The sequence below is a fragment of the Mixophyes fleayi genome, chromosome 6 (assembly GCF_038048845.1).
Source record: "Mixophyes fleayi isolate aMixFle1 chromosome 6, aMixFle1.hap1, whole genome shotgun sequence".
In the NCBI taxonomy this organism is placed as follows: Eukaryota; Metazoa; Chordata; class Amphibia; order Anura; family Limnodynastidae; genus Mixophyes; species Mixophyes fleayi.
The window spans coordinates 195,351,435-195,374,035 of NC_134407.1; the positions used below are offsets into that span (position 1 = coordinate 195,351,435).

Here is a 22,601-nt window from a genome sequence, read left to right on the forward strand (position 1 = left end):
TAATTTAAGCTCCTCTATGATGTCTCAGCTGACTGGTTGGAATAATTTAAGCTCTTCTATGATGTCTCACCTGACTAGACGAAAGAGTATAGGCTCCTCTATGATGTCTCATCTGACTGGTTGGAATGGTTTAGGCTCATCTATGATGTCTCACCTGACTAGTTGGAATGGTTTAGGCTCCTCTATGATGTCTCACCTGACTAGATGGAATGGTTTAGGCTCCTCTATGATGTCTCACCTGACTAGATGGAAGAGTATAGGCACCTCTATGATGTCTCACCTGACTGGTAGGAATGGTTTAGGCTCCTTTATGATGTCTCACCTGACTGCTTGGAATGGTTTAGGCTTCTCTATGATGTCTCACCTGACTAGATGGAATGGTTTAGGCTCCTCTATGATGTCTCACCTGACTAGATGGAAGGGTTTAGGCTCCTCTATGATGTCTTACCTGACTAGATGGAAGAGTATAGGCACCTCTATGATGTCTCACCTGACTGGTTGGAATGGTTTAGGCTCCTCTATGATGTCTCACCTGACTGCTTGGAATGGTTTAGGCTCCTCTATGATGTCTCACCTGACTAGATGGAAGGGTTTAGGCTCCTCTATGATGTCCTACCTGACTAGATGGAAGAGTATAGGCACCTCTATGATGTCTCACCTGACTGGTTGGAATGGTTTAGGCTCCTCTATGATGTCTCACCTGACTGGTTGGAATGGTTTAGGCTTCTCTATGTTGTCTCACCTGACTAGACGGAAGAGTATAGGCTCCTCTACGATGTCTCATCTGACTGGTTGGAATGGTTTAGGCTCCTCTACGATGTCTCATCTGACTGGTTGGAATGGTTTAGGCTCCTCTATGATGTCTCATCTGACTGGTTGGAATGGTTTAGGCTCCTCTATGATGTCTCACCTGACTGGTTGGAATAGTTTAGGCTCCTCTATGATGTCTCACCTGACTGGTTGGAATGGTTTAAGCACCTCTATGATGTCTTACCTGACTAGATGGAAGAGTATAGGCACCTCTATGATGTCTCACCTGACTGGTTGGAATGGTTTAGGCTCCTCTATGATGTCTCACCTGACTGGTTGGAATAGTTTAGGCTCCTCTATGATGTCTCACCTGACTGGTTGGAATGGTTTAGGCTCCTTTATGATGTCTCACCTGACTGCTTGGAATGGTTTAGGCTTCTCTATGATGTCTCACCTGACTAGATGGAATGGTTTAGGCTCCTCTATGATGTCTCACCTGACTAGATGGAAGGGTTTAGGCTCCTCTATGATGTCTTACCTGACTAGATGGAAGAGTATAGGCACCTCTATGATGTCTCACCTGACTGGTTGGAATGGTTTAGGCTCCTCTATGATGTCTCACCTGACTGCTTGGAATGGTTTAGGCTCCTCTATGATGTCTCACCTGACTAGATGGAAGGGTTTAGGCTCCTCTATGATGTCCTACCTGACTAGATGGAAGAGTATAGGCACCTCTATGATGTCTCACCTGACTGGTTGGAATGGTTTAGGCTCCTCTATGATGTCTCACCTGACTGGTTGGAATGGTTTAGGCTTCTCTATGTTGTCTCACCTGACTAGACGGAAGAGTATAGGCTCCTCTACGATGTCTCATCTGACTGGTTGGAATGGTTTAGGCTCCTCTATGATGTCTCATCTGACTGGTTGGAATGGTTTAGGCTCCTCTATGATGTCTCACCTGACTGGTTGGAATAGTTTAGGCTCCTCTATGATGTCTCACCTGACTGGTTGGAATGGTTTAAGCACCTCTATGATGTCTCACCTGACTGGTTGGAATGGTTTAAGCACCTCTATGATGTCTCACCTGACTGGTTGAAATGGTTTAGGCTCCTCTAGAGGGCGGCTTTGATACATCTTGATTATTTCTCCTATATGTCGACTGGGTTGTGGTCTAGGGGCTGGTTTTATTAAACCCCCTTTCTGTAGCTCTTTCTCTGCAGTCTCTGGTCTGTTGGGCGCAAGAGGTGGCACAAACTGTGGTACCTTTGGAGTTGGTTCTTCTGTAAAGATGAAGCACAGAACCATATAATTGCCTGTCCCTTCTGTAACAAAAGTTTTGATCTAGAGATCACATCTTTGTATTTTAGTAACATAATGGATTGATCGATCTTGGCATACCATATATGGGACTGGTTGCTAGACGCTAGTGTTAGATTGATTGAGGTCTGCATTTTGTAAGACCTTGCAACATACTAATGCAATACTTAATTAGTGAGGACTGAAGACCATCACCTGGTTGGGGCTCTGGTTGGGGCTCTGGTTCGGGAGGTTCAGGAGGCTCCTCGTCACTTTCATCCTCCGGCACGGATAAAGGAATTGGAAGCAGGATTTTAGAAGGAGGCTTAAGTGACTTTACTCGAATCTCTTGATCTTCTAAAAAAAAAAAAATACAATAACAAAACTTGTTAGTTCTCATCTACACCTATGTTCATAAATCCACTTAGTGCTAGTTTGTGATCCGTGACTAACCCATCTTTTGGAAGAACTGTCTCTTCTGCTGGAATGTTTTTTTCTGATAAGAAAACTCTGACTCATCCACTTCATCCCAATACACCTAGAAGATAAGTACTAAAATAACAATATGCTTTTCGTGCTGCCTAGGTTACACGTATATGACACAATCCCCAATCTCACAGTTCATGTAATTGATTCTCCCCAACATTCTAATGTTTGCGGTGGACTCTGAATTCGAGCAAGAGCTCCCAGTGCAGAGCTGGGGAGAGGCTGCGTCTGATTCTTCTAACCTTAGGGCTATACTTGCCATACCTCTGCTACTGCATCGGATACTTGGGGGCAAGAGCTGTGCAATCTGCACCCATATACTGTACTATAGCTGGGTAATTACGTCTATCTGGCTAGTCAGAGCAAAATGCTTTGTGCCGCCGGCCTTGTGCGATGGAGCTGAATATGCGAAGATTCTTCCTGTTATTTTGTCATTCAAACAGTGTTAATGTAGATTGGGGAATTTAGAGGGTACTGCCCAGGTGATCTTAACAGACCAGCAGGTTCCCTCCTTTCCTATAAGTTATAATATTTTGGTAGTAGTCAGGTACTGCTGAGAAAATGTATTATCCACACATATTACCTCTCTTGGTCTTTCTGATTGCTGAGGCACTGACATGGGAACAGGAGCTGGAGGCGGAGCAGATGCTGGAGCAGGAGCTGGAGGTGGAGCTGGAGGTGGAGCAGGTGCTGGAGGTGGAGCAGGTGCTGGAGGCGGAGGCGGAGCAGGTGCTGCGGCCGGGGCAGGAGCTGGGGCTGATTTGGGTGCTGGGATAGGCGCAGAGGTGGGTTTAGGTGCAAGTTTAGGTAAAGGTTTGGCAACACGTGGGGGGGAAGGCTCTCTGTTTTCCCGACGTTGTGGTTGCTGCTGCTGAGACAGCATTGTGGCCTGAAGGGTCATCTGTTGGGCCTAGAGAAAGCATGAAACAGAGGAATCATAACCAGCAGCTCAGGATAACCGGACACACACTATAGAAAACATAGAGATCAGGAATAATGTTAGAAACAGGTATCTCTGTACGATCACATGACGATAGGGAGACCAGAGTGCAGTAAAAACACAGTTAGCGCCTCCCAGTGACACACAGGGATAAGCGCACATACCAATAGCAGGGCCTGTTGCTGAATAAAAGCTTGTTGCTGCGCTGCTACTTGTGCGGGGTCCACAGCAGGCATCTGTGGCATCATCTGCGGCATCATCTGCGGCATCATTTGCGGCATCATTCCCTGGGGCATCATTCCCTGGGGCATCATACCTATAATAAAAGTATTTATTACAAAAGATGGCCATGGTCCTGTCCTCTCTAACAAAATGGGTTATTTACAAACTACAAAAGTGTAAAATTGCAACACCAATATTTTCTTGTAATGTAACGTCCCACTCTGTCATACAGGGAAGCACATGGATTTTAGGGCCAAGATAGTGGATTCCACTGTGGAGCAAAATTCTGCACCAGGGAGAGGGGGCGGGGTGGAGCAGATTAATGTACTGTTGTACCTGCTCTGTGGGAGTTTGCAACAGTCTTTTCCTGCCCCTATAAATGACTTGAATTCCCCACCACATTGCACATCTGGGGGGGGGGGGGGGGCTTGGGGGGATTTTCATCATTGAGCAAAGGGGAGCAGGGTTTACTGGGTGCTGTGTATTCCAGTCGGCGTATCTGGCATCAGCAATTCAATCATCGTTTTGATGATGACTACCAGGGTTTACTGATGTGAGTCATGTCATCAAGGTTCTGCCCACCCACTTCACAAGCAGGATCTGGGAAGGAGACTACTCTCCTGGGAAGTCTGGGGGGATACCCCAACATTCTGGAGTCTCCCAAACATTCTGGGAGACTCCAGAATTTACGTATCTGTAAATGACCCTTAGTGAGAGTTACACTACACAATAGCACTGAAAATGACAAAAGAAAACCCATAGAAATGATGCTGAAAACTATGTAATCCTCAGGAAATCCTTAAGAAATCACGCTGTATTTCCATAATGGTGAATTGTATCTAGTGTTCAGATACGTTCCCACATTTTTTTCAAGATATGTCCTTAGAAATGTTATTGTTTTTTTTATTAACAATGTCCCTCCTTTGTAATCTTCCAGTTTCTCTTCTTCTGCATATAGAATGCAATCCTCATGTTCTAGTGCATTACTAAAATAAAGTGTTTACATTCAATATATGTAGACAGGGTCATGTCATAGTGGGGATGTAGTGCTAGTCTTTCCACAGGCGTAGATGGAACTGGCTGCAGCAACGTCTCCCTGGATATTGTAGCCATCCTAATTTAGACCAGCCATCAAGGTGTCATTTTTTTTCTCCAAACAATAGTTTAATTTATAAAAAAACAAGCCCTGTATATGCCAACCCATGTTTTCTATATAAGACACATCAGTCATATCTAATTTAATTAGGAATGCCAAACCAAATCACTGTACATCAATAAGGCTGCTTTAGTCTCACCTGGCATGGAGGGCATCATTGGCATGTTCCCCATTGCAGGCATCATTCCATTCATTCCATTCATCATTGGCATATTGTACGCGGGCATTCCTGTATAACCTAAGGGCAAGTGCATTTGTACTCAAAATACAAGTAAACTATAGGATTGTTGATATGTTATAAACAGAGTAAAATGTTGTCACCTCATCATCATCATCATCATTTATTTATATAGCGCCACTAATTCCGCAGCGCTGTACAGAGAACTCATTCACATCAGTCCCTGCCCCATTGGAGCTTACAGTCTAAATTCCCTAATATAGACACACACTCACACACACATAGACATATACATACAGACAGAGAGGTAGAGACTAGGATCAATTTTTGATAGCAGCCAATTAACCTACCAGTATGTTTTTGGAGTGTGGGAGGAAACCGGAGCACCCGGAGGAAACCCAGGCAAACACAGGGAGAACATACAAACTCCACACAGATAAGGCCATGGTCGGGAATCGAACTCATGACCCCAGTGCTGCGAGGCACAAGTGCTAACCACTAGGCCACTGTGCTGCCCATGGCATCCTTACTTTTATACTAAGCTCCCTTCACCATGTGCTACCTGTACACACTACCCCCTTTAGTACATACTAAGACATTACTAGTCTCATCTCTTAGACACTGAAACCGACCAATCAGAATAAAGCTTTTTGATTGTCATTGGAACATACTGTACTGCAATATCTAAGCCTGGGAGGCACAGATAATCTGATCTGACCGTCCTTATATTATTAAAGCAGAGCCTTATGAATTGTGCTCCAATGTTAGCCCATGTTGTAGTTGCAGTTTCCTTACTGTATTGTGTAACAACTGTTTTCATTTTTATACAACATGTAATTTACCAAAGGTCGTATTATGCAACTAGTCAGCAGAGAACACCAGAGCAGGTTATATATTCTCTACGCTATATCTGAATCACGATACATTTGTAAGATTATGTGTCAAAATCTGTAAAAATTGCATTATGGGTCTACAGACAGTAGCTCACCGACCCTAATTTGTAGATTACGGATAACAACTACTGACATAAACTTTATAACTGATGGTAAGAGGTCTTCACCTATAGCAGCTGCTTTTCCCGTAGAGCTAAGTGCATTCATGGGTACTCTGATGCCCCCAGGTCTTAACTAGCGTAGTAAACAGGTAGGAGGCAGATGGCAGACAGATACCAGCAACAGACCAAGGGATGTGGGTCAGTAGTAAACAGGTTAGTCTGGGACCAGCCCAAAAGATCAGGTTAGGTAGCAAGCTGGGAGAATCCAAAAGACAAAGCCAAAGGTCAGGGGCAATCAGAATACAAGCAGGGTCCAGAAACAAGCCAGGGGTCACAACTGGAGTCAATCAGAATTCAGACAGAGTATCCACAGGAAACTGGAGCAGGTCAGCTAATGTGTGGCACAAACGCTATAACTGGCAGGGAGGCTAAGCTCTCCTCGCCTTAAGTACAAAAATAGACCAATCACAGAGAGCAGAATGGAACAGCCTCTAAGAGACACATCGGAACAGAACTTGGCATGCCAGCTGATGCTAGTGACTGGGACGCAGGGGCAATGAGGAGCATCCCAGTCACCCTGCTAACAGCCAAGATGTGTGGGCGGAAGCCACATCCAAGGTGTTTATAGTCGAGCCGCGGCAGCTCGTAATAGGAACCAGCAGCATACAGAGCAGTAGAAGTAGGGACAAGCATATGCCAACAGTGAATCACCAGCAGAGCAGGAATCAGGAGCAGGACAGGTAAGAGCCAGCAGTAGGGAGAACCAGCAGGTGGGGTATTGGGGCAAACAGTAACCTAGAGACTAGAGCCAGGTCAGTGGTTGTGATAAAAGCTGTTTTAATAAAGGTGATCTACCCTGGGCCCACCATTAAACTTTCTAGTAACTGTGGCTGGATAGGCCCTAAAAGAGCTTGTGCTCTATGATAACAATAGAGACTCAAGAAAAAGAATGTTAAACTCAACATTAACCTAATAGTCTTAATATTAATACGGCCACAGCCTTGACCCAAACTCTAGCTAGCACTTAACCTAATCAAAGTTTTCAGATATAAGCCAAGTCATCAGTGCAAACTCACTGGATCTCTGATCTTACCAGATTCAAAAACCATAAGAACCCTTTACACAGCATATTTTAAACAGCCTAGCGATAGAGTGGCAAAGTCCCCCTTGTGCTTTCAAATGAGGTATGGGTGCCCGCTAAGGAGATCTTCAACCCTAGGCCCATTAACCTATTAATGATGAGATGACGAGCAATTGTAGCGATTTTCCAGTGAGCAATTGCCCTGTGAAGCTATTTTACAAGTAATTGTGAAGGTTGCTCATGGGGAATTGCCTGCGTATAACTGTAATAAGGCAAATATATAACAGCTAGATCACAGGTCAGAATTCTGTATAATTTTACAGCAAATCTGATAAAAGTAAATATTGACGCAGATTCCTCTTCAACCTCTGTACTCACCTGGGGAGGGGAATGAATTCTGTCGTGTGGGTCCAACACCTCCACCACCCTTCATACGCCTGTTGAGGTTTTGAGACCTATCTAAATCCTGTAGGGAGCAAACAACTGGTGAGAAGATACAGGTACCAAGTATGAAGTAGAGAACTTTCAGGATTGAATTAAAAAAAATTAGGGGCAAGCTAATGTGACACCAGGATGACTCACTGTAGCTGAAGACAACACAGGATTGAAGAGCTGGTCCAAATAGTTCTCCACTCTTTGTTGACCGCCGTTGCCTGTAAACATGGCAGTGGTTAGGTTGTGTTTCATAGAGACTGAAGTGAGACTTAAGAAAAAATTAATGAAGGCTAAAATGGAACTCTAAAATGGACATTACCTCTGTTACCGGGAAGTGAATATATCTCTTCTAGGTCTGATGTTTGTGGCAGAGGAGGTGCCTGCATGGGTGGGGCTGGTGGAATATCTCCTCTGTAACCAGAAATATTCAGAATTAAATTCAGATCAATTTTCGATCTTTGCAAAAGCAGAACTACCATCATCATCATAATTATCATCATCATCTATTTATATAGCGCCACTAATTCCGCAGCGCTGTACAGAGAACTCACTCACATCAGTCCCTGCCCCATTGGAGCTTACATTCTAAATCCCCTAACATATATACACACACACAGAGACTGGGGTCAATTTGATAGCAGCCAATTAACCTACCAGTATGTTTTTGGAGTGTGGGAGGAAACAGGAGCACCCGGAGGAAACCCACGCAAACACGGGGAGAACATACAAACTCCACACAGATAAGACCATGGCTGGTAATTGAACTCATGACACCAGCGCTGTGAGGCAGAAGTGCTAACCACTAAGCCACCGTGCTGCCCATAAACATTAATCTGTATAGTTACCACTAAAATATGTTAAACTCATCCAAACCACTAACCTATAGCTGACATGCTCAGCCAGCCATCATATGGCACTGCCCAAATATGCCTGATCATATTATTCTCTGTTCATCATTACAAATACATAATCATAAACATATAATCATGATGCTCAATGTCAACATAAGCGGCATATACAATCACATCACCGTACTCTCACGTTTATAGGTATGTTCCAAAGGGATTAAAAGCACCTACCTCATTCAATCTTCAAAATAAGGGACTCATATATCACACAGCATTAAAGTGAACAGGATTAAAACAAGCAGTGTTGACAATCGGGTCATTGAATGTTAACAGGAGAAGCACAGAGTATTGCAGCTCAGTCAGCCCCTACATGGCCATGTATAGGCGAGTTTAAAACAAGAGGACTTAAGCCACGTGTAGCCAATCTTGGTTTTAAACATGAACAACAAAACAGAGTAGTAATATGGGTCTCCTGTAGCGGAAAGATATATATGAAGCCAAGTGAAACCAAGCATTATCATAATTATAGTGTCATGGTGTAGTGACATATCACCGGTATCCATACTAAGTATGCCCATCGGTTTAGCCAGTCTCTAGTGTTAATGATCTTGGAGAGCAAATGTATACATATTTCCTCACGTATATCATTATACAGTAGAAATTTCACTTTTCCACTTTTCTAAGTCTAATAGGAACAATGGTGACACATAGCTTGAGAAATATTGTGACTAGCTTTACCTCTGACACAGTATAACATTCTAAGATTACGTCCATCAGCACCACTTATGATCCAACAGTGTGCGCAGATAAATACTAAGAGTTAGGGATAGAAAACTGTTCTTGAAACGATTGTTCCCATTGGCATAAACTTGACCCAGGAGCCCAAAGCAGAGTTCTATTTTAATATAAAGTTTCTATGTTTATATAACTTCCCTATTAGAGCTAATGCAGTGACCCAGGTGTATCTCTTTTCAGCTGAGTGACTGAATTACTACAGAGGGAGGAAGACATTATCTTATCTAGGGCATCCAAAACAATTAGAATTGAAATACCAATTAGCCAATATACCCCAATCGCTTAATAAGGTTCAGTATTCAGAGTTATACTGTAACTTAAAATGCAATCAGAACAGTGCTATCCGCAATCATTGCCACACAAAGAGGAAAGGGAATCTTATGTGCAACGTGTTGGATCACTGGTTATCATTACTGCCTCGCAGCACTAGAGCCACTATCTGTGTAGAGTTCGCTGTGTTCTATTCATGTAGTTTCCTCTGGGTGATCCAGTTTCCCCCCCACAGTCCTTGGCTTTGAACCTAGAATTTAGACTGTAAGCTCCACTGATGTGAATCATTATCCACAGTAAAGCACTGCATAATGTCTTTGCACTATATAAATAAAAGATAACGCTTTATCATCCATTCCGAATGGAAAATTATATCTATATTAATAGGACTGGGACATATTGATCCCCCTACTAGAAAAATGAACACAGAGTGACCAGAACAGCGCCAACTAGTGGTCAGTTAAACAACAATATTTCAAACCTCTTTTCATAGGCTAAGCTAGTGGTTCCCAAACTGTGTGCCTAGGCTTCCTGGGGTGCCTCGGCGATCTCACAGGGGTGCCTCATCCAGGGCCAGTGGTAAGCAAGACGGGGGACTACTTGGTAATTATTTTGGCTTAGGGGTGCCTTCAAAAAATTATGGAGACCCTAAGGGTGCTTTGAACTGAAAAAGTTTGGAATCCATTGGGCTAAGCTAAAATAATTGACTTTCTCTCATATAAATTATTAGCATTGCCACACATTAATACTGTAACAGCTTTACAGTATTAACCACACACCTTATTTGCCAAGGCATAGAAAACATTGATAATGGAGCAAAGAACTGCAGCCCCCCCAGCTTTACCTTTACATTACATTACTAGCTCTAAATATCTGTTCTAGTTATGGAACACATATCACAAACAAGTAGAACACTATCATCCTCCAATCAATCATTATTAGAACACTGTAACTTTGCCATTACAGATCAATATTCAGTCATGTTCATTGTCCAGTCTCATTATCACCACTGGGCACCATAATCATGTTCTCTAGTCACTGCCTTGGTTACTAAAATACAACGTACCCTATGTCAACAGGAACTGTCTATGGAAATTTGTTTCTGTAGTTCACAGTTCCATATGTAAATTTTCTCACCTTTCAAAAGTTGAAGGCATGGGTGGAGGTGCAGGAGGAGCTCCAGGTGGGAATGGCGGTGCAGGACCAGAAGGGAATCCAGGAGCAGGGAAAGGGGGAAATTCAGAAGGGAGCTGTGGTGCAAAGTCAAAAGGAGGCAGTGGAATCCCTCCATTATCTCCAAAAGGGTAATCAGGTGTTTCATAAGCATCAGAAGGCGCGCCGTCTTCCACCACGGCAATCACGTCCATCAAGAATTCATCTCCAGCCAGATCAAACCACTGATCGCCATCCAGAATGGAGACTGTCCAACCTCGGGTGCTATCCACAACACCTCTTCGTTTAGAAGTATAGTGAAAAAATACAAACACATAAGTATTTTGCAATGATTGTTCATGTCAGAAATGTCAACAACTTTTGCAGTTATGATATTATCTAGAACATATAAACATACACATGTTATAAGTTATATAGCACACGCTTACTTAGACTGCAATAGCCAGCCTGCTAATTGTTCTGCTGTGGTCCAAGAGTCCACTTCTGCACTGTATTTCTCCTCTGTAGTGAAAAAAAAAAGAAGCAAAAAATAAAATACATTAGAGGTTTCTTACGCATATCCAGGCCCTGTATACAACCCCCTCGGCTAAAGTCATGGTTAATGGCAATCAATCAGATCCAGTTTTCATTGTTAATGGGACTAGACAGAGTTGTCAACACTCTGGTCATAGAACCCTTAGGAGCATTGATCAGGACCTCCTGCCCTGTACATGGAGTAGAGGTGGGAGGTCGCCAATTTAAAGTCTCTCTTTTGACAATGACATTCTTCTCTTCCTTACCCGGAATCGGCCCATAACATAAAGTGGCAGAAATAAAAGATAAAGTATTTGGGGGGAGTTCATTACCTCTTTCTTTGAACATCTATACCAGGAAAATTTTCCCCATGTTCTAACAAAACTTAAATCAGACTTACTATCTTGCAAAAAGCTTATGTCATGGTTGAACATGATAAAGGCACTCAAAGTTCCGAACCTGGTCTACAGGGAGCTTCAGTTGGCATTCCTTAGGTTCACTTGGAATGCAAACCCCAAAGAACATCCCTTTTCATACTCAAAAAGCCAAGAAATAGAAGCGATAGGAGATTTCCTGATATAGCTATACCATCTGGCTACCTTTGCCCCCAAAGACACAATTGGCTAGATATTGTAATGCACTCCATCAATCTAACCTTTCTTGCATCTCTGTTGGGGATTACCTAAAACCTAGAGGCCCCCCCTCAACCAAACCTTCAAGCTTCTCTCAAATTCTCTTTGGATATTTGGGATTTCTGTAAGACCTGTTTCAAGCTCTGCTCTGAGACCTCACCTATGATCCTGATTAGGACAATCCAGATTTCTCTCTGGGATTATCAGGATTTTAAACTCTGAAAGCAGACACATACTAGATTTGTTAATTCTACAGCTGTCCAGAGACATTGGGCATCTCTCCAAGATATCCAAGTTCTCCTCATTTACATTTTTCCAGATAACATATTTAATTATGTAGATGTGTTCCAGAACCTAACTCCATTTGAGGGTATCTGTCTGAAGTCTCCACTGAGGAAAGGAATGATCTCATCCCTGTATAATCTGTTAATTGACGTTACCCTTGACTCTCAGAATCGTCATGAGAAAGAGTGGGAGAGAGACTTGGGTCTCCCACCTGATTAGTCATGCTTGGGGGACGGCTAGAGGAAATTGCCACAAGCTCCATTTCCACTAGAATCAAAGAAACCAGATACAAAATCTACTGAAAGTGGTACTATACCTCTGACAGACTCTCTAAAATGTGCTAACTGCTGGCATAAATGTGGCCACAGGGGAACTATGTATCACGTCTGGTGGACTAGCCCCCGAATAGTCCCGTTCTGGGACAGGGTACACTCCATCTTCAAAGATTCCTGGTGCTTTCTACTCTCTCAACCATCCCCAGGATGTTAGTGTATCTAGCCAAAAAACTGGCCTCTCATCTCCTGGCTGATAGCTAAAAGTTGGAAGCAACCAGACTCCCCCTCCATTGTGACCTTTAAGAAATATATCTGGAACATCACATGCACAGAGATTTTATTTTTTCCCGTCTCCTGTATTACGATAACGTTTTATTGTAATGTACCTTATCATTTCTATTATTTTGTCAACTGAGTTAAACATTGCACGTTCCTTATTCTTACCCCCCTTCTCTCTCTCCTTTTCCCTTTCTGCACATAAAAATCTTTTATAATTGATTTGAAGTAGAGATGCTCGGGCTCGGTTTCCTGGAAATCAAGCCCACCCGAACTTAGGGTATCCGAGTAGGCTCGCGAGCCGGCTCAGTACCTTTGCGCGCTCTCGGATCTGAATCGAGGCAAAACGTCATTGTTGTGTTTTTGGATCTCGTAGGTTTTGGATTCCATAAGTACCTCCCTCCCCAGGAGATCCAGCGCCATTGCTCACACAGAAACAAAGGTAGTAGTGTTCTTGTCACTCTCCAGTCTCCAGTGACATTGCTCAGTGCCATTGCTCACACAGAGACATGGGTAGCAGTGTTCTTGTCACTCTCCAGTGCCATTGCTCATACAGAAACAGGATGGGTAGCAGTGTTCTTGTCACTTGACAAAAATTGATTGGAAATCACTGGAAATTAATGTTATTGAGGTTAATAATAATGTAGAAATTCTGTGATTTTAGAAAAAAAATAGGGATCCAAAACCAAAACACATGAGAGCGGTTTTACCAAAACCAAAACCAAAACACGAAGTTAATCCAGTTCCAAAACCAAAATACAGGAGTCAGTGAACATCTCTAATTTGAAGACGTGATTGGTCTATAAAGTATAAGGATTTTTTCTCTATCTTTTTTGTATTATTTCAACAATAAAATTTAATTTAGTTTAAAAAAAATTATTGTGATGGTCATAGTCCCAATCCACACTCCCTATCTACTAAGTACATTTTTCTAAGCTTCACCCTACCCTAGGCGGTGCCTATATGGGCCGCTCCATGCAGCCAAAGCCCCGGAAAAAATGTCTACAAGCTCTGATAAAGTCATGCAGCTTTAAGAGAATAAAAGAAAGTTATTGAACACAAAACCATAAAAACATAGCTTTATAAAGATTGATTGATGTGTGTAAACTGACTCTTCCCATTGTTTTTATTTGTTCAGCAGGAAACTCAACATGTGATAGTCAGGTAGGCATTTAGCAAAATACACAGGCCTGGATTTGTTAGAAGACAAAAATCTGGGCCTAACTTTTACTGGGTATCAGCTCCCTCCGCCACATTTTGTTTTGATAAATAGCGATAGGACCACAATAAGCAGCGATGAAAAAAATCAACCTTATCGCCACGGTTTTTTCTGTACCGCAGACTAATACAGATTGACTGAGTGAAAGGGGAACAAATCCTCTTTTGTGTATTTCTAAATGAGTGGTTTCAAGTTCCTTGTTAGTAAATCTAGTAAAAAGTGACAGTGACACTTGTTTTGTATATTGTACATTGTGGTAGTTGGTGTAATGGGAGGACTAGGACATCAATGCAGTTGCCATCTCAGGAGCAGAGTATTACTGGCGAGAGGCACAGATCAGAGGGGAAGACGGATAGGAGTAGAATAAGGACACCCAAAGTACAGTAAGAATTTTGCATCTCCTTCCAATTGGCCGATTACTCAGGTTGGACGAATGAGTTCTGATTAAAGTGACATCTTTACCTACAAACCACTACTAATTAATTCAGAGACCTCCCAAAATAGGACTGCAAAAACTAGTAACCCTATGGACAAGAGAAAAAGGATGTAGGGATAATGTGCAGGAGGACCTGAGAGTCATAGGGGGACCCTAGAGAGTCAATGAGCACAATACGCACAGGGCCTATGGTAGCGGAACATTCCACCTTACCGTTGTACGTAAAGACATCCATTATCATCTTCCCTTTTCTCTCATTGGCTGTCCACTCAAGCAGAGTTGGGGCATGTGAGCGGAATTCATCAAAGATGTTTTGCTTGGCTCGAAGCAACTTGCTCTGGCATATAGCCTTGTATCCTTCAAAGCCTTGGTCCGAGACATATCTATACAAGAAGACGATAAAGAGGGACCTTACAAAACAGGGACAGATTTTGGACAAATTGCTGTCTATTGATGAATCCCATTACTTACTTAAGCAGAGGCTTCTCTAGAGTCGGTGAAGGGATGAGGCAGCTGAGTAGGCCTGAAAGGAGGAGCCATGCCCGCTGGTTTTGCTCCTCGTTGTTGTTGTGCACTGTCAGGCTAGCTGCTTGACATAGCACCTCATCTCTAAGCGAAGGCTGGCGCAAGCAGCGTTCCACAATGTAATTACCAATAATCCTCTGCTGCCAGGGGGGCATTGTTGTGTTGCCCATGAAACGCAAAGCCTAGGATGAGTACAGGAGAATGTGAGCGGCTAGTGTGGCTTAATCAAGGTGACGTAAACAAACAATATATTAGTTCACTTAGTGTCCCTCACCAGTTTGTAGAGTTCCAGTGCAGCGCCATGATCATTCTGTGATACGCGAGTTAGAGGGTCCTGTAGAGGCTGCCCCAAAGGTGGCAGGGTAGGATCCTGCGAAGCCACGAAATTGAAGACAAACAATTTTAAGAATGAATATATTATGGTCTTAGGTATATCATTGAATATTAACACCAGTAGAAATGGGGATATGTGATATGTGAGTACTTAAACTTGATGGATATATCACAGTGGTTCCCAAACTTGGTGCCGTGGCTCCCTGGGGTGCCGCGAAGAATTCTGGAGACCCTAAGGGTCATATCATGTAGACTGTAGTTTTTTGTTTTTTTTAAATAACCAATAATTACCATCTATGCAAATAACTGTACATTGGCATGGATGTGCAAAGCATAAATTAGAAGAGATTAATTGACAAACGGGACACACATAGGCACATACCTTAAAATACGAGCGAATGAAGATGGAGAACGGAAAGTTGTTTATGTCAGGAGCAAGAGTAAAGACACAGTGAGCCTTTACTTGTGGTGGAGACACTTCTGTGATCTGCGTACCTTCTGCATGGGACTTTGCTGTAGGGGTAACAGCACGTAAAGGACTTATTGACGGTCTCCGATTATATGCAAAGAAACACTAACACCCAGTAAGTAAAACATCATAACACAAATTTGGCAATTTATCAAAGGACAGAAAGCACCATGGTTGACAAAAACGGTTGTTTGCAGCAGCAATAGGGCTAATCATGATATATAAAGGAGTCGCAGGTTTCATCTGCAATACTAGGAAAGCCTTTTTAACAAGCATGTATACATAACACATGTACCGCTGCAATACTTTGTCACGAACAGCACTCACCTGAGCCTGCGTGATGCGTGTGTGACACAGGGTTAACCAAAAAACAACCAACTGGTCTGTCTAAAATGATTAAATCCTGCCCTATCTATGCCACACACTAGCTTTGCGGTACTAACTATGCCACCACCAAAGTTTATTCTGACAAGAGCTGACACTCTTATTTAGGAAGCCTTCGGTTCTCCCTAGCATTAATCTAACACAATTTACTTTAATCAGAGTTCACATAAACCGCAATGTTCTCCCCGTTTCAATTATGTAGCGTCTTGACCAAACTGTTGCGTGAATTCGTAAGAACACAGAGACTTGAACTTATTAAATGTAATTTAATATGGAAAATACATCCACAATGCTTAAGATAAAACAGTTAATAAAAAGGCATACAAATATAAAGCAATTGTTTCTTATAAAATAAAAAGGATGAAATACAGAATTGATACCTCACTTATAATCAAGTTTCTGGTGCTGGGGAGAAGCAGGAAAAATGGGACCCTCTTCAATATCAAATTGACTCCCTCAAGAATGAACAGCATGGGCATTCCCGAACATGGCCTTATCTGTGAGGAGTTTGTATGTTCTCCCCGTGTTTGCGTGGGTTTCCTCCAGGTGCTCTGGTTTCCTCCCACACTCCAAAAACATACTGGTAGATTAATTGGCTGCTAACAAATTGACCCTAGTCTGTGTCTCTCTCTGTGTGTCTGTCTGTGTATGTTAGGGAATTTAGAATGTAAGCCCCAATGGGGCAGGGACTGATGTGAGTGAGTTCTCGTGCAGCGCTGCGGAATTAGTGGCGCTATATAAATAAATGGTGATGATGATGATGATGATGATGATGAATACTTATATCAAGATGGCGACAACAGAAGTAAATGAATAAAAAAATGCTTTTATCCTTTTTTTTTTTCTCTTTCCAGCGGCCATAAAAAAAAGATCAGCATTACAGCCGTTTAGTGATAAATGGTCCCTTTAGTCTAGAAACACAGATCTTGGATCACTGCCATTTAAGACAATGTACTTAAGGGGATACAGTACTAAATCATAATAAGGAGGGCATATATAGTACTAGCTAATGTTTGTATCGGGCTGAATAGATGCAATCTTGTCTTAAGTGAAATATGATTGTTTGAAATGTTGCTTGGGTTATCTGAATCGGATTTGCAGTTGCTCAGCTTTCAGACAAGAAGGACCTGATTCATTAAGGAATGTAAAGCAAAAAAAAAAAATGAGTCACTTTGCACCTTGGCAAAACCATGTTGCATTGGAGGGGGGAGGTAAATTTAAAAGTTAGGGACAGATTTATAGTTGGGGTAGGGCATGTCGACCTAGAACAACTTTAAATTTTCAGTGTAAAAATAAATGTATCAAGTATTTGTGCGCTATATGAAGAAAACAGCCAGTATTTATCTTATGTGCAAAATAATAAACTAATTTGCACCACTTTGCATTGCAACATGGTTTTTCCAGGAGAAAACTTACTCATTTTTTTGCCTTACTATCTTTAATAAATCAGGCCTGAAGGGTTAACTTAATAAAAGACAAAGGGACAAAGTTCTATTGAGGAATGTAAATACAGCACCGCTTCATTCCATTTATGATATGATAGTTTCTAATCACAGAACTCACCCTGTGCAGACCTCAAAACAGCGGCTAATTCAGCCGGCACATCTAGCGCTGACAGATCCTATAGAAGAACAAAAAGACAGTGATATTAACAGCACCAGCTAGATCAGGGATGTATAACATTTATATGGTGAAAATGCATTAATGCAGCTCCTTATACTAAATACATGTTAATCGGAGCAGTAAATGGTTATTCTCAGAAACCTTTATTACCATTCACATCACATTTGAGGTTTATTTACCAATATTGCCTATAGTTTTATATTTGCAGTAAGCCTCACGACTTTTATCTGGTTAAAGCAAGCGAGACAATGAAGGCAAATGTCTGATGATACGGTTCAGTGCAAATAGATTTTAATGTTCTTAATAGTTCTCACTGACAGATCTGGGGGTAAATGTATCAAGCAGAGAATTTTCCAGCGGGTTTGAAAAGTGGAGATGTTGCCTATAGCAACCAATCAGATTCTAGCTATCATTTTGTAGAATGTACTAATTAAATGATAGCTAGAATCTGATTGGTTTTTCAAACCCGCCGGAAAACTCTCAGCTTGATACATTTACCCCCTGGTGTCCATACATGAAAAGTTATTCTACATATTATTACTATAAGCCAAAGCCTTCATTGCTAACACAGTCAAGTTGGCAGGGCCCGACTACAGGCTGAAAATCAAAGTACTGAATAGAGATGAGTGAAGTTCAGCGTAATTTAGCGCAAATTGTATTTCACGGCGAAATAATGGATTCTGTGTGGGACTCTTAAGAATAAATTACATCAAAGAAACGGGCAAAATTCTGCGGATTGAAGTGGGAATATTGTGTTTTGAAAGTTTCACTCATTGCTAACGGTGAATATGCTGTACAAAATGATGGACCTTTCTTAAATGAAAATAAAAATATATTCGTGAAACACGGATTTGTTTTTGATTTTTCTAGTTGAGTAAATATTTTTCCTTATTATCTATTATGCTGTCAGTACAAATAAATGTCTTGGTTTTTTTTAATGACCTAGGATGCTTTGCTTGAGATTACAGCCTTGGGGGCATAGTCAATTGTTGGCGGTTTCCGCCGCAGAAAAAGTAGTACCGTTATTACGGTAATACTAAGCCGGATTTTAGCTCGCAGCTCCCTGAGCGTGATAAGTACCGTTATGACGGTAATAGTGCGCGAGACGCGTTACTTCCGGCTGTAACGCCAACAATTGAATATGCCCCTTGGACTTCTAGTGCTATTGTCTAGGAACCACCCCTATCCAATAGCCTATTTAGTAACATTTTATTACGCCATAATGGAATTGCAACCAAGTGCGACAGTATGTAAATGCAATATAAACATTAATAATATAACAATGCCAAAGTACTCTGACATACGTATATAATGACGATAAGGAGTGCCATCACAAAACAATTAATATAATCAGAAGAATAAATATCCCCTTTATCTCATCTCTGTGATCTAGTGGGAATATTGTGATCTCATAAGTACCATGTACCTCACCATTAATCTTACATGTACATGCCTTTGTCATTTGTGGCAGTCATAAAAAGTGGGATTGGTTAGCAGCAGGTATCATAGGTTTCAGTTCAGTTCGTACTTCTGACAGAGCTATCTTACCTCCCACATTCCAGATCATCACAAAGGACATAATACGCACCTACCATTCTTATACTGTATTCTCTATTTAAAGTGCCCATTACACATTGTATGGGCGGCATCAAGGGTGTAAACAGACATTTCTGGGTCCCATAGCAAAATAGGGCCCCTGAGTACTGCCCAAGGCTGAAAAACCACCTATACACATAGGGCTTTGACCCCCTCCCCAATAGCTGACCTAATGATACTATGGCGGTTTGTTCTTTGGCTAGTGTGATAGAGATAAACATGAGAAAAGATTCAATACGCGAAAAAATAAAAGAATCATCAACTCTACTTGCTCAACGTCCAACCTCACAATATATCTATCTGCAGACCAAACACTATCGAGGAAAAGGATGAACAGTCTGCAAAGAGAAGACTGACCTAGAAAGAAAGCACTTCTGAGATAGATTAATTTCAATACTTTCAGTCTTTTCTAAATGTTCTGAAACATAAAAGCCTCCAATTCCTTAATAGAACCCCCCCCCCCCTCCTCTTTTCGCTCTCACCCCAGACTAAAAGTTGCCAGCCCTATGTTTGTCATACTTACCATGATGGGAAGGGGCTCCTCACCTGTGGCTTTTAGCTGTAGAAGACAAAAAGCATTAATTAGTGCACTGATTAATACACAGAGAGAGAGAGAGAGAGAGGCTGACACATTCACACAGACGCAGAAAAGAAGACAGACTGATACACAGACAGAAACATATCAACATGATCTAATAATGCTACTCTTCATTAGCATAAACATTTCTAAGTGAAAACACCGAATAAGACAAATATACAAGAGATACACACACAATCCAACGCACCAAATTGAGACACACACCGTCCTCATTGAATAAACATAAATAAAAGTCTATAGACAACACTGACGCACAATCCTCGGTGGGTCAACAACACCTGTGTTACCCGACGCACGCCATTCATCAGTCTCCCAATCTATTTTACAACAGTTGCACAACACCCGATGCATGCAATCTTCCTATTAATTTCCATACCCCCCAGTAAAAGAGCCAGGTAGCCCCTCCGAAAGAGTTCTCATGTACTGCTTGCCGCTGTGTGACAGTAATGACACAGAGAGTCACACCCAGAGAGTAAGGAAGGACAAAGTCCAAAAAAGGGAAAAAAAAAAAAGCAAGAGAGAGAGAGAATATACACAGATCACCAAGAAAACAGCAAATGCTTCAAGAGCGTCTCATTGAGAAATGTGGACTTTGGCATGTTATGGATGCCAGTGAGAGGCAAAAGAAACATAAAGATTACAAAACTAGGTGTAAACGGAGAAGTGCAGGGAGAAGACACATCACCATTACACTGAGTGGAGAGGGTTTTAGTCTACATGAGCATATGGAACATAGAATGTTCCTGCTTTAGGACAATTGGAGATCTAACGCATAAAGGTATAAGGTGTTCTATCTCTCACCTGGCAGATCCGCCTGTGCATGGAAGGAATTCTGGAGATCAGGAGGACCGCCCCAAATTGCACTCGGGTGTGCTTCAGTCTCCTGTAGCGTCTCCTACATTCAAAACAACCAATCAACCCAATAACACATCATTACCCATTTAGCATATTTCAATGTGTTGAGTTTAGGGTTTAAATTACCCCCCTACACTAAGAACATGCCTAAGGCCCAACCTGCTCAGATGGCTTCTAGTTTTATTATATATTTAATTTTTATTATATTTATATAGTTGGTTTTTACAAACCACCTATTTTTTACCCACTAAACATAATTAAAGAGGTTGGTGTTATATTGGAAAGAGAGGTGCACAGTTACTAATTTAGGGCAGAGTCACTCACAAGGTCTAGGTTCACATCATCAATATCACCGTTTATTTATATAGCGCCACTAATTCCACAGCGCTGTACAGAAAACTCACTCACATCAGTCCCTGCCTCATTGGGGCTTACAGTCTAAATTTCCTAACACACATACACACACAGCCAGACACAAACTAGGGTCAATTTGCTAGCAGCCAATTAACCTACCAGTATGTTTTTGGAGTGTAGGAGGAAACTGGAGCACCCGGAGGAAACCCATACAAACTCCTCACAGATAATCATAAGGCCATGGTTGATAATTGAGCTCATGACTCCAGTGTTGTAAGGCAGAAGTGCTAATCACTTAGCCACCGTGCTGCCCAATAAATACGACCGATGGTACCCACCTGGCTTGGTGTCCTCTCACATGCGCCTGAATAACGGTGATCTTGTGACGGTATGCCTGGAAATTTTTACGGTTAAGGAATCCTCTAAGATTTTTCTGTAGCGTAAGAGCCGCCAGACCCTGAACCTCTTCCCATTTTCTCTGCAGTATCTCTCTTCCACGCTCCTTCAGGAAGACCTGGGCAATATAAACAATTACTGTGCTGGTCTCTGACGATCGGCCAACATACATTGCATATAAGCTGTTCTGTTATAATACTATTGTTCTGATACATCCTTCTGGTGATTATAAAACCAGTAGTGCAGCGTAATTCTGGAATACCTTAAATAGTGGTAAATATCAGAAGGCGCTAAAGTCAGCAATATGAAGTTATTTCTGTTTTTGGAGACTATGTTATAAGACATTTCAAAACACCATCCATATACTATATAAAAGGTAGGTAAAACGTGACACTAGGGTAATCTTCTGACTTAACCACACAAAGGAGGACATGTTCTTTTGGAGCCCTGTCTACAGGGGAGGGCTGGCAAATTTTAGCCCGGAGTGCAAGACTCGACTCAGCAACCTGGCCCAATGATCCAGCCCAAGGTGGCCCACTATGGGACCGACCTGGGCCCACCTGCCCAGCCAGCTCCTGCTTGTCTAGCAATCTGTAAAATCCACTTTCATCCAACATTTACTCTACTCTAATGAACCCGAAAACACCTGAATCGAATCAGCATAGAGTGTAACACTGGCCAGTGGGATTTACGGATTATGTGGGCTCCCTGTGGCCTACTGACCACGCAGCTGGTCCCCAGCAACAGATATTACACACTAGAACTAGTACAGAGGCACATCCCTATCTTAAAATTGCATAGTGAGCGCCCCGGTGATTCCCGCTTGACAGGGTGGACTTTTCCTTTCCATGTTGTGTAGGCCTTATGGCCGCAACTTTTGGCTTGTTCGGTCCCTAGTCTCCAGGGCTGCACATGGGGCCTAGTACCAGTAAAGCCAACTCACGCTTTCAAGAGACTGTGTAACTTAGTATGACCGACCCAGGCATGACAGCGGAGCCCCAGGCCGCACAGTCGGCCCGTGGCTACATCGGAGGCTCCCATTCAAGCTGCCACGTCTTCCCGCCAACAGCACCATCAGAGATGGATCCATCTGGGCTAGTAGCACGGGAGACTAATAACTGTTTTATACATTACTAGGGGCAAGTAGAGACCTTAATCACAAACTCAAGAATATCTGATGCCCCAATCAAAATTCACCATTACCATAG

General features: G+C 42.2%; 1 protein-coding gene across 1 annotated transcript in view; it reads right to left on the reverse strand.

Moving 5' to 3' along the window:
- Positions 1 to 20,241, reverse strand: part of MYO15B (myosin XVB) — a 39,550-nt gene extending 19,309 nt beyond the window's left edge. Inside the window, exons 1-18 of the mRNA XM_075177830.1 lie at positions 20,165 to 20,241; positions 19,714 to 19,749; positions 17,535 to 17,592; positions 15,501 to 15,631; positions 15,060 to 15,155; positions 14,732 to 14,967; positions 14,474 to 14,643; positions 11,053 to 11,125; positions 10,589 to 10,903; positions 7,858 to 7,949; positions 7,686 to 7,756; positions 7,482 to 7,569; positions 4,990 to 5,088; positions 3,637 to 3,788; positions 3,116 to 3,442; positions 2,500 to 2,584; positions 2,263 to 2,403; positions 1,835 to 2,030 (exon numbers count right to left, since the gene is read on the reverse strand). Coding sequence (XP_075033931.1) covers positions 1,835 to 2,030; positions 2,263 to 2,403; positions 2,500 to 2,584; positions 3,116 to 3,442; positions 3,637 to 3,788; positions 4,990 to 5,088; positions 7,482 to 7,569; positions 7,686 to 7,756; positions 7,858 to 7,949; positions 10,589 to 10,903; positions 11,053 to 11,125; positions 14,474 to 14,643; positions 14,732 to 14,967; positions 15,060 to 15,155; positions 15,501 to 15,631; positions 17,535 to 17,592; positions 19,714 to 19,716 — 2,333 coding nt within the window. The 5' untranslated portion in view covers positions 19,717 to 19,749; positions 20,165 to 20,241. The remainder of the gene's footprint in view (positions 1 to 1,834; positions 2,031 to 2,262; positions 2,404 to 2,499; positions 2,585 to 3,115; positions 3,443 to 3,636; positions 3,789 to 4,989; positions 5,089 to 7,481; positions 7,570 to 7,685; positions 7,757 to 7,857; positions 7,950 to 10,588; positions 10,904 to 11,052; positions 11,126 to 14,473; positions 14,644 to 14,731; positions 14,968 to 15,059; positions 15,156 to 15,500; positions 15,632 to 17,534; positions 17,593 to 19,713; positions 19,750 to 20,164) is intronic.
- Positions 20,242 to 22,601: the final 2,360 nt, after the last annotated feature.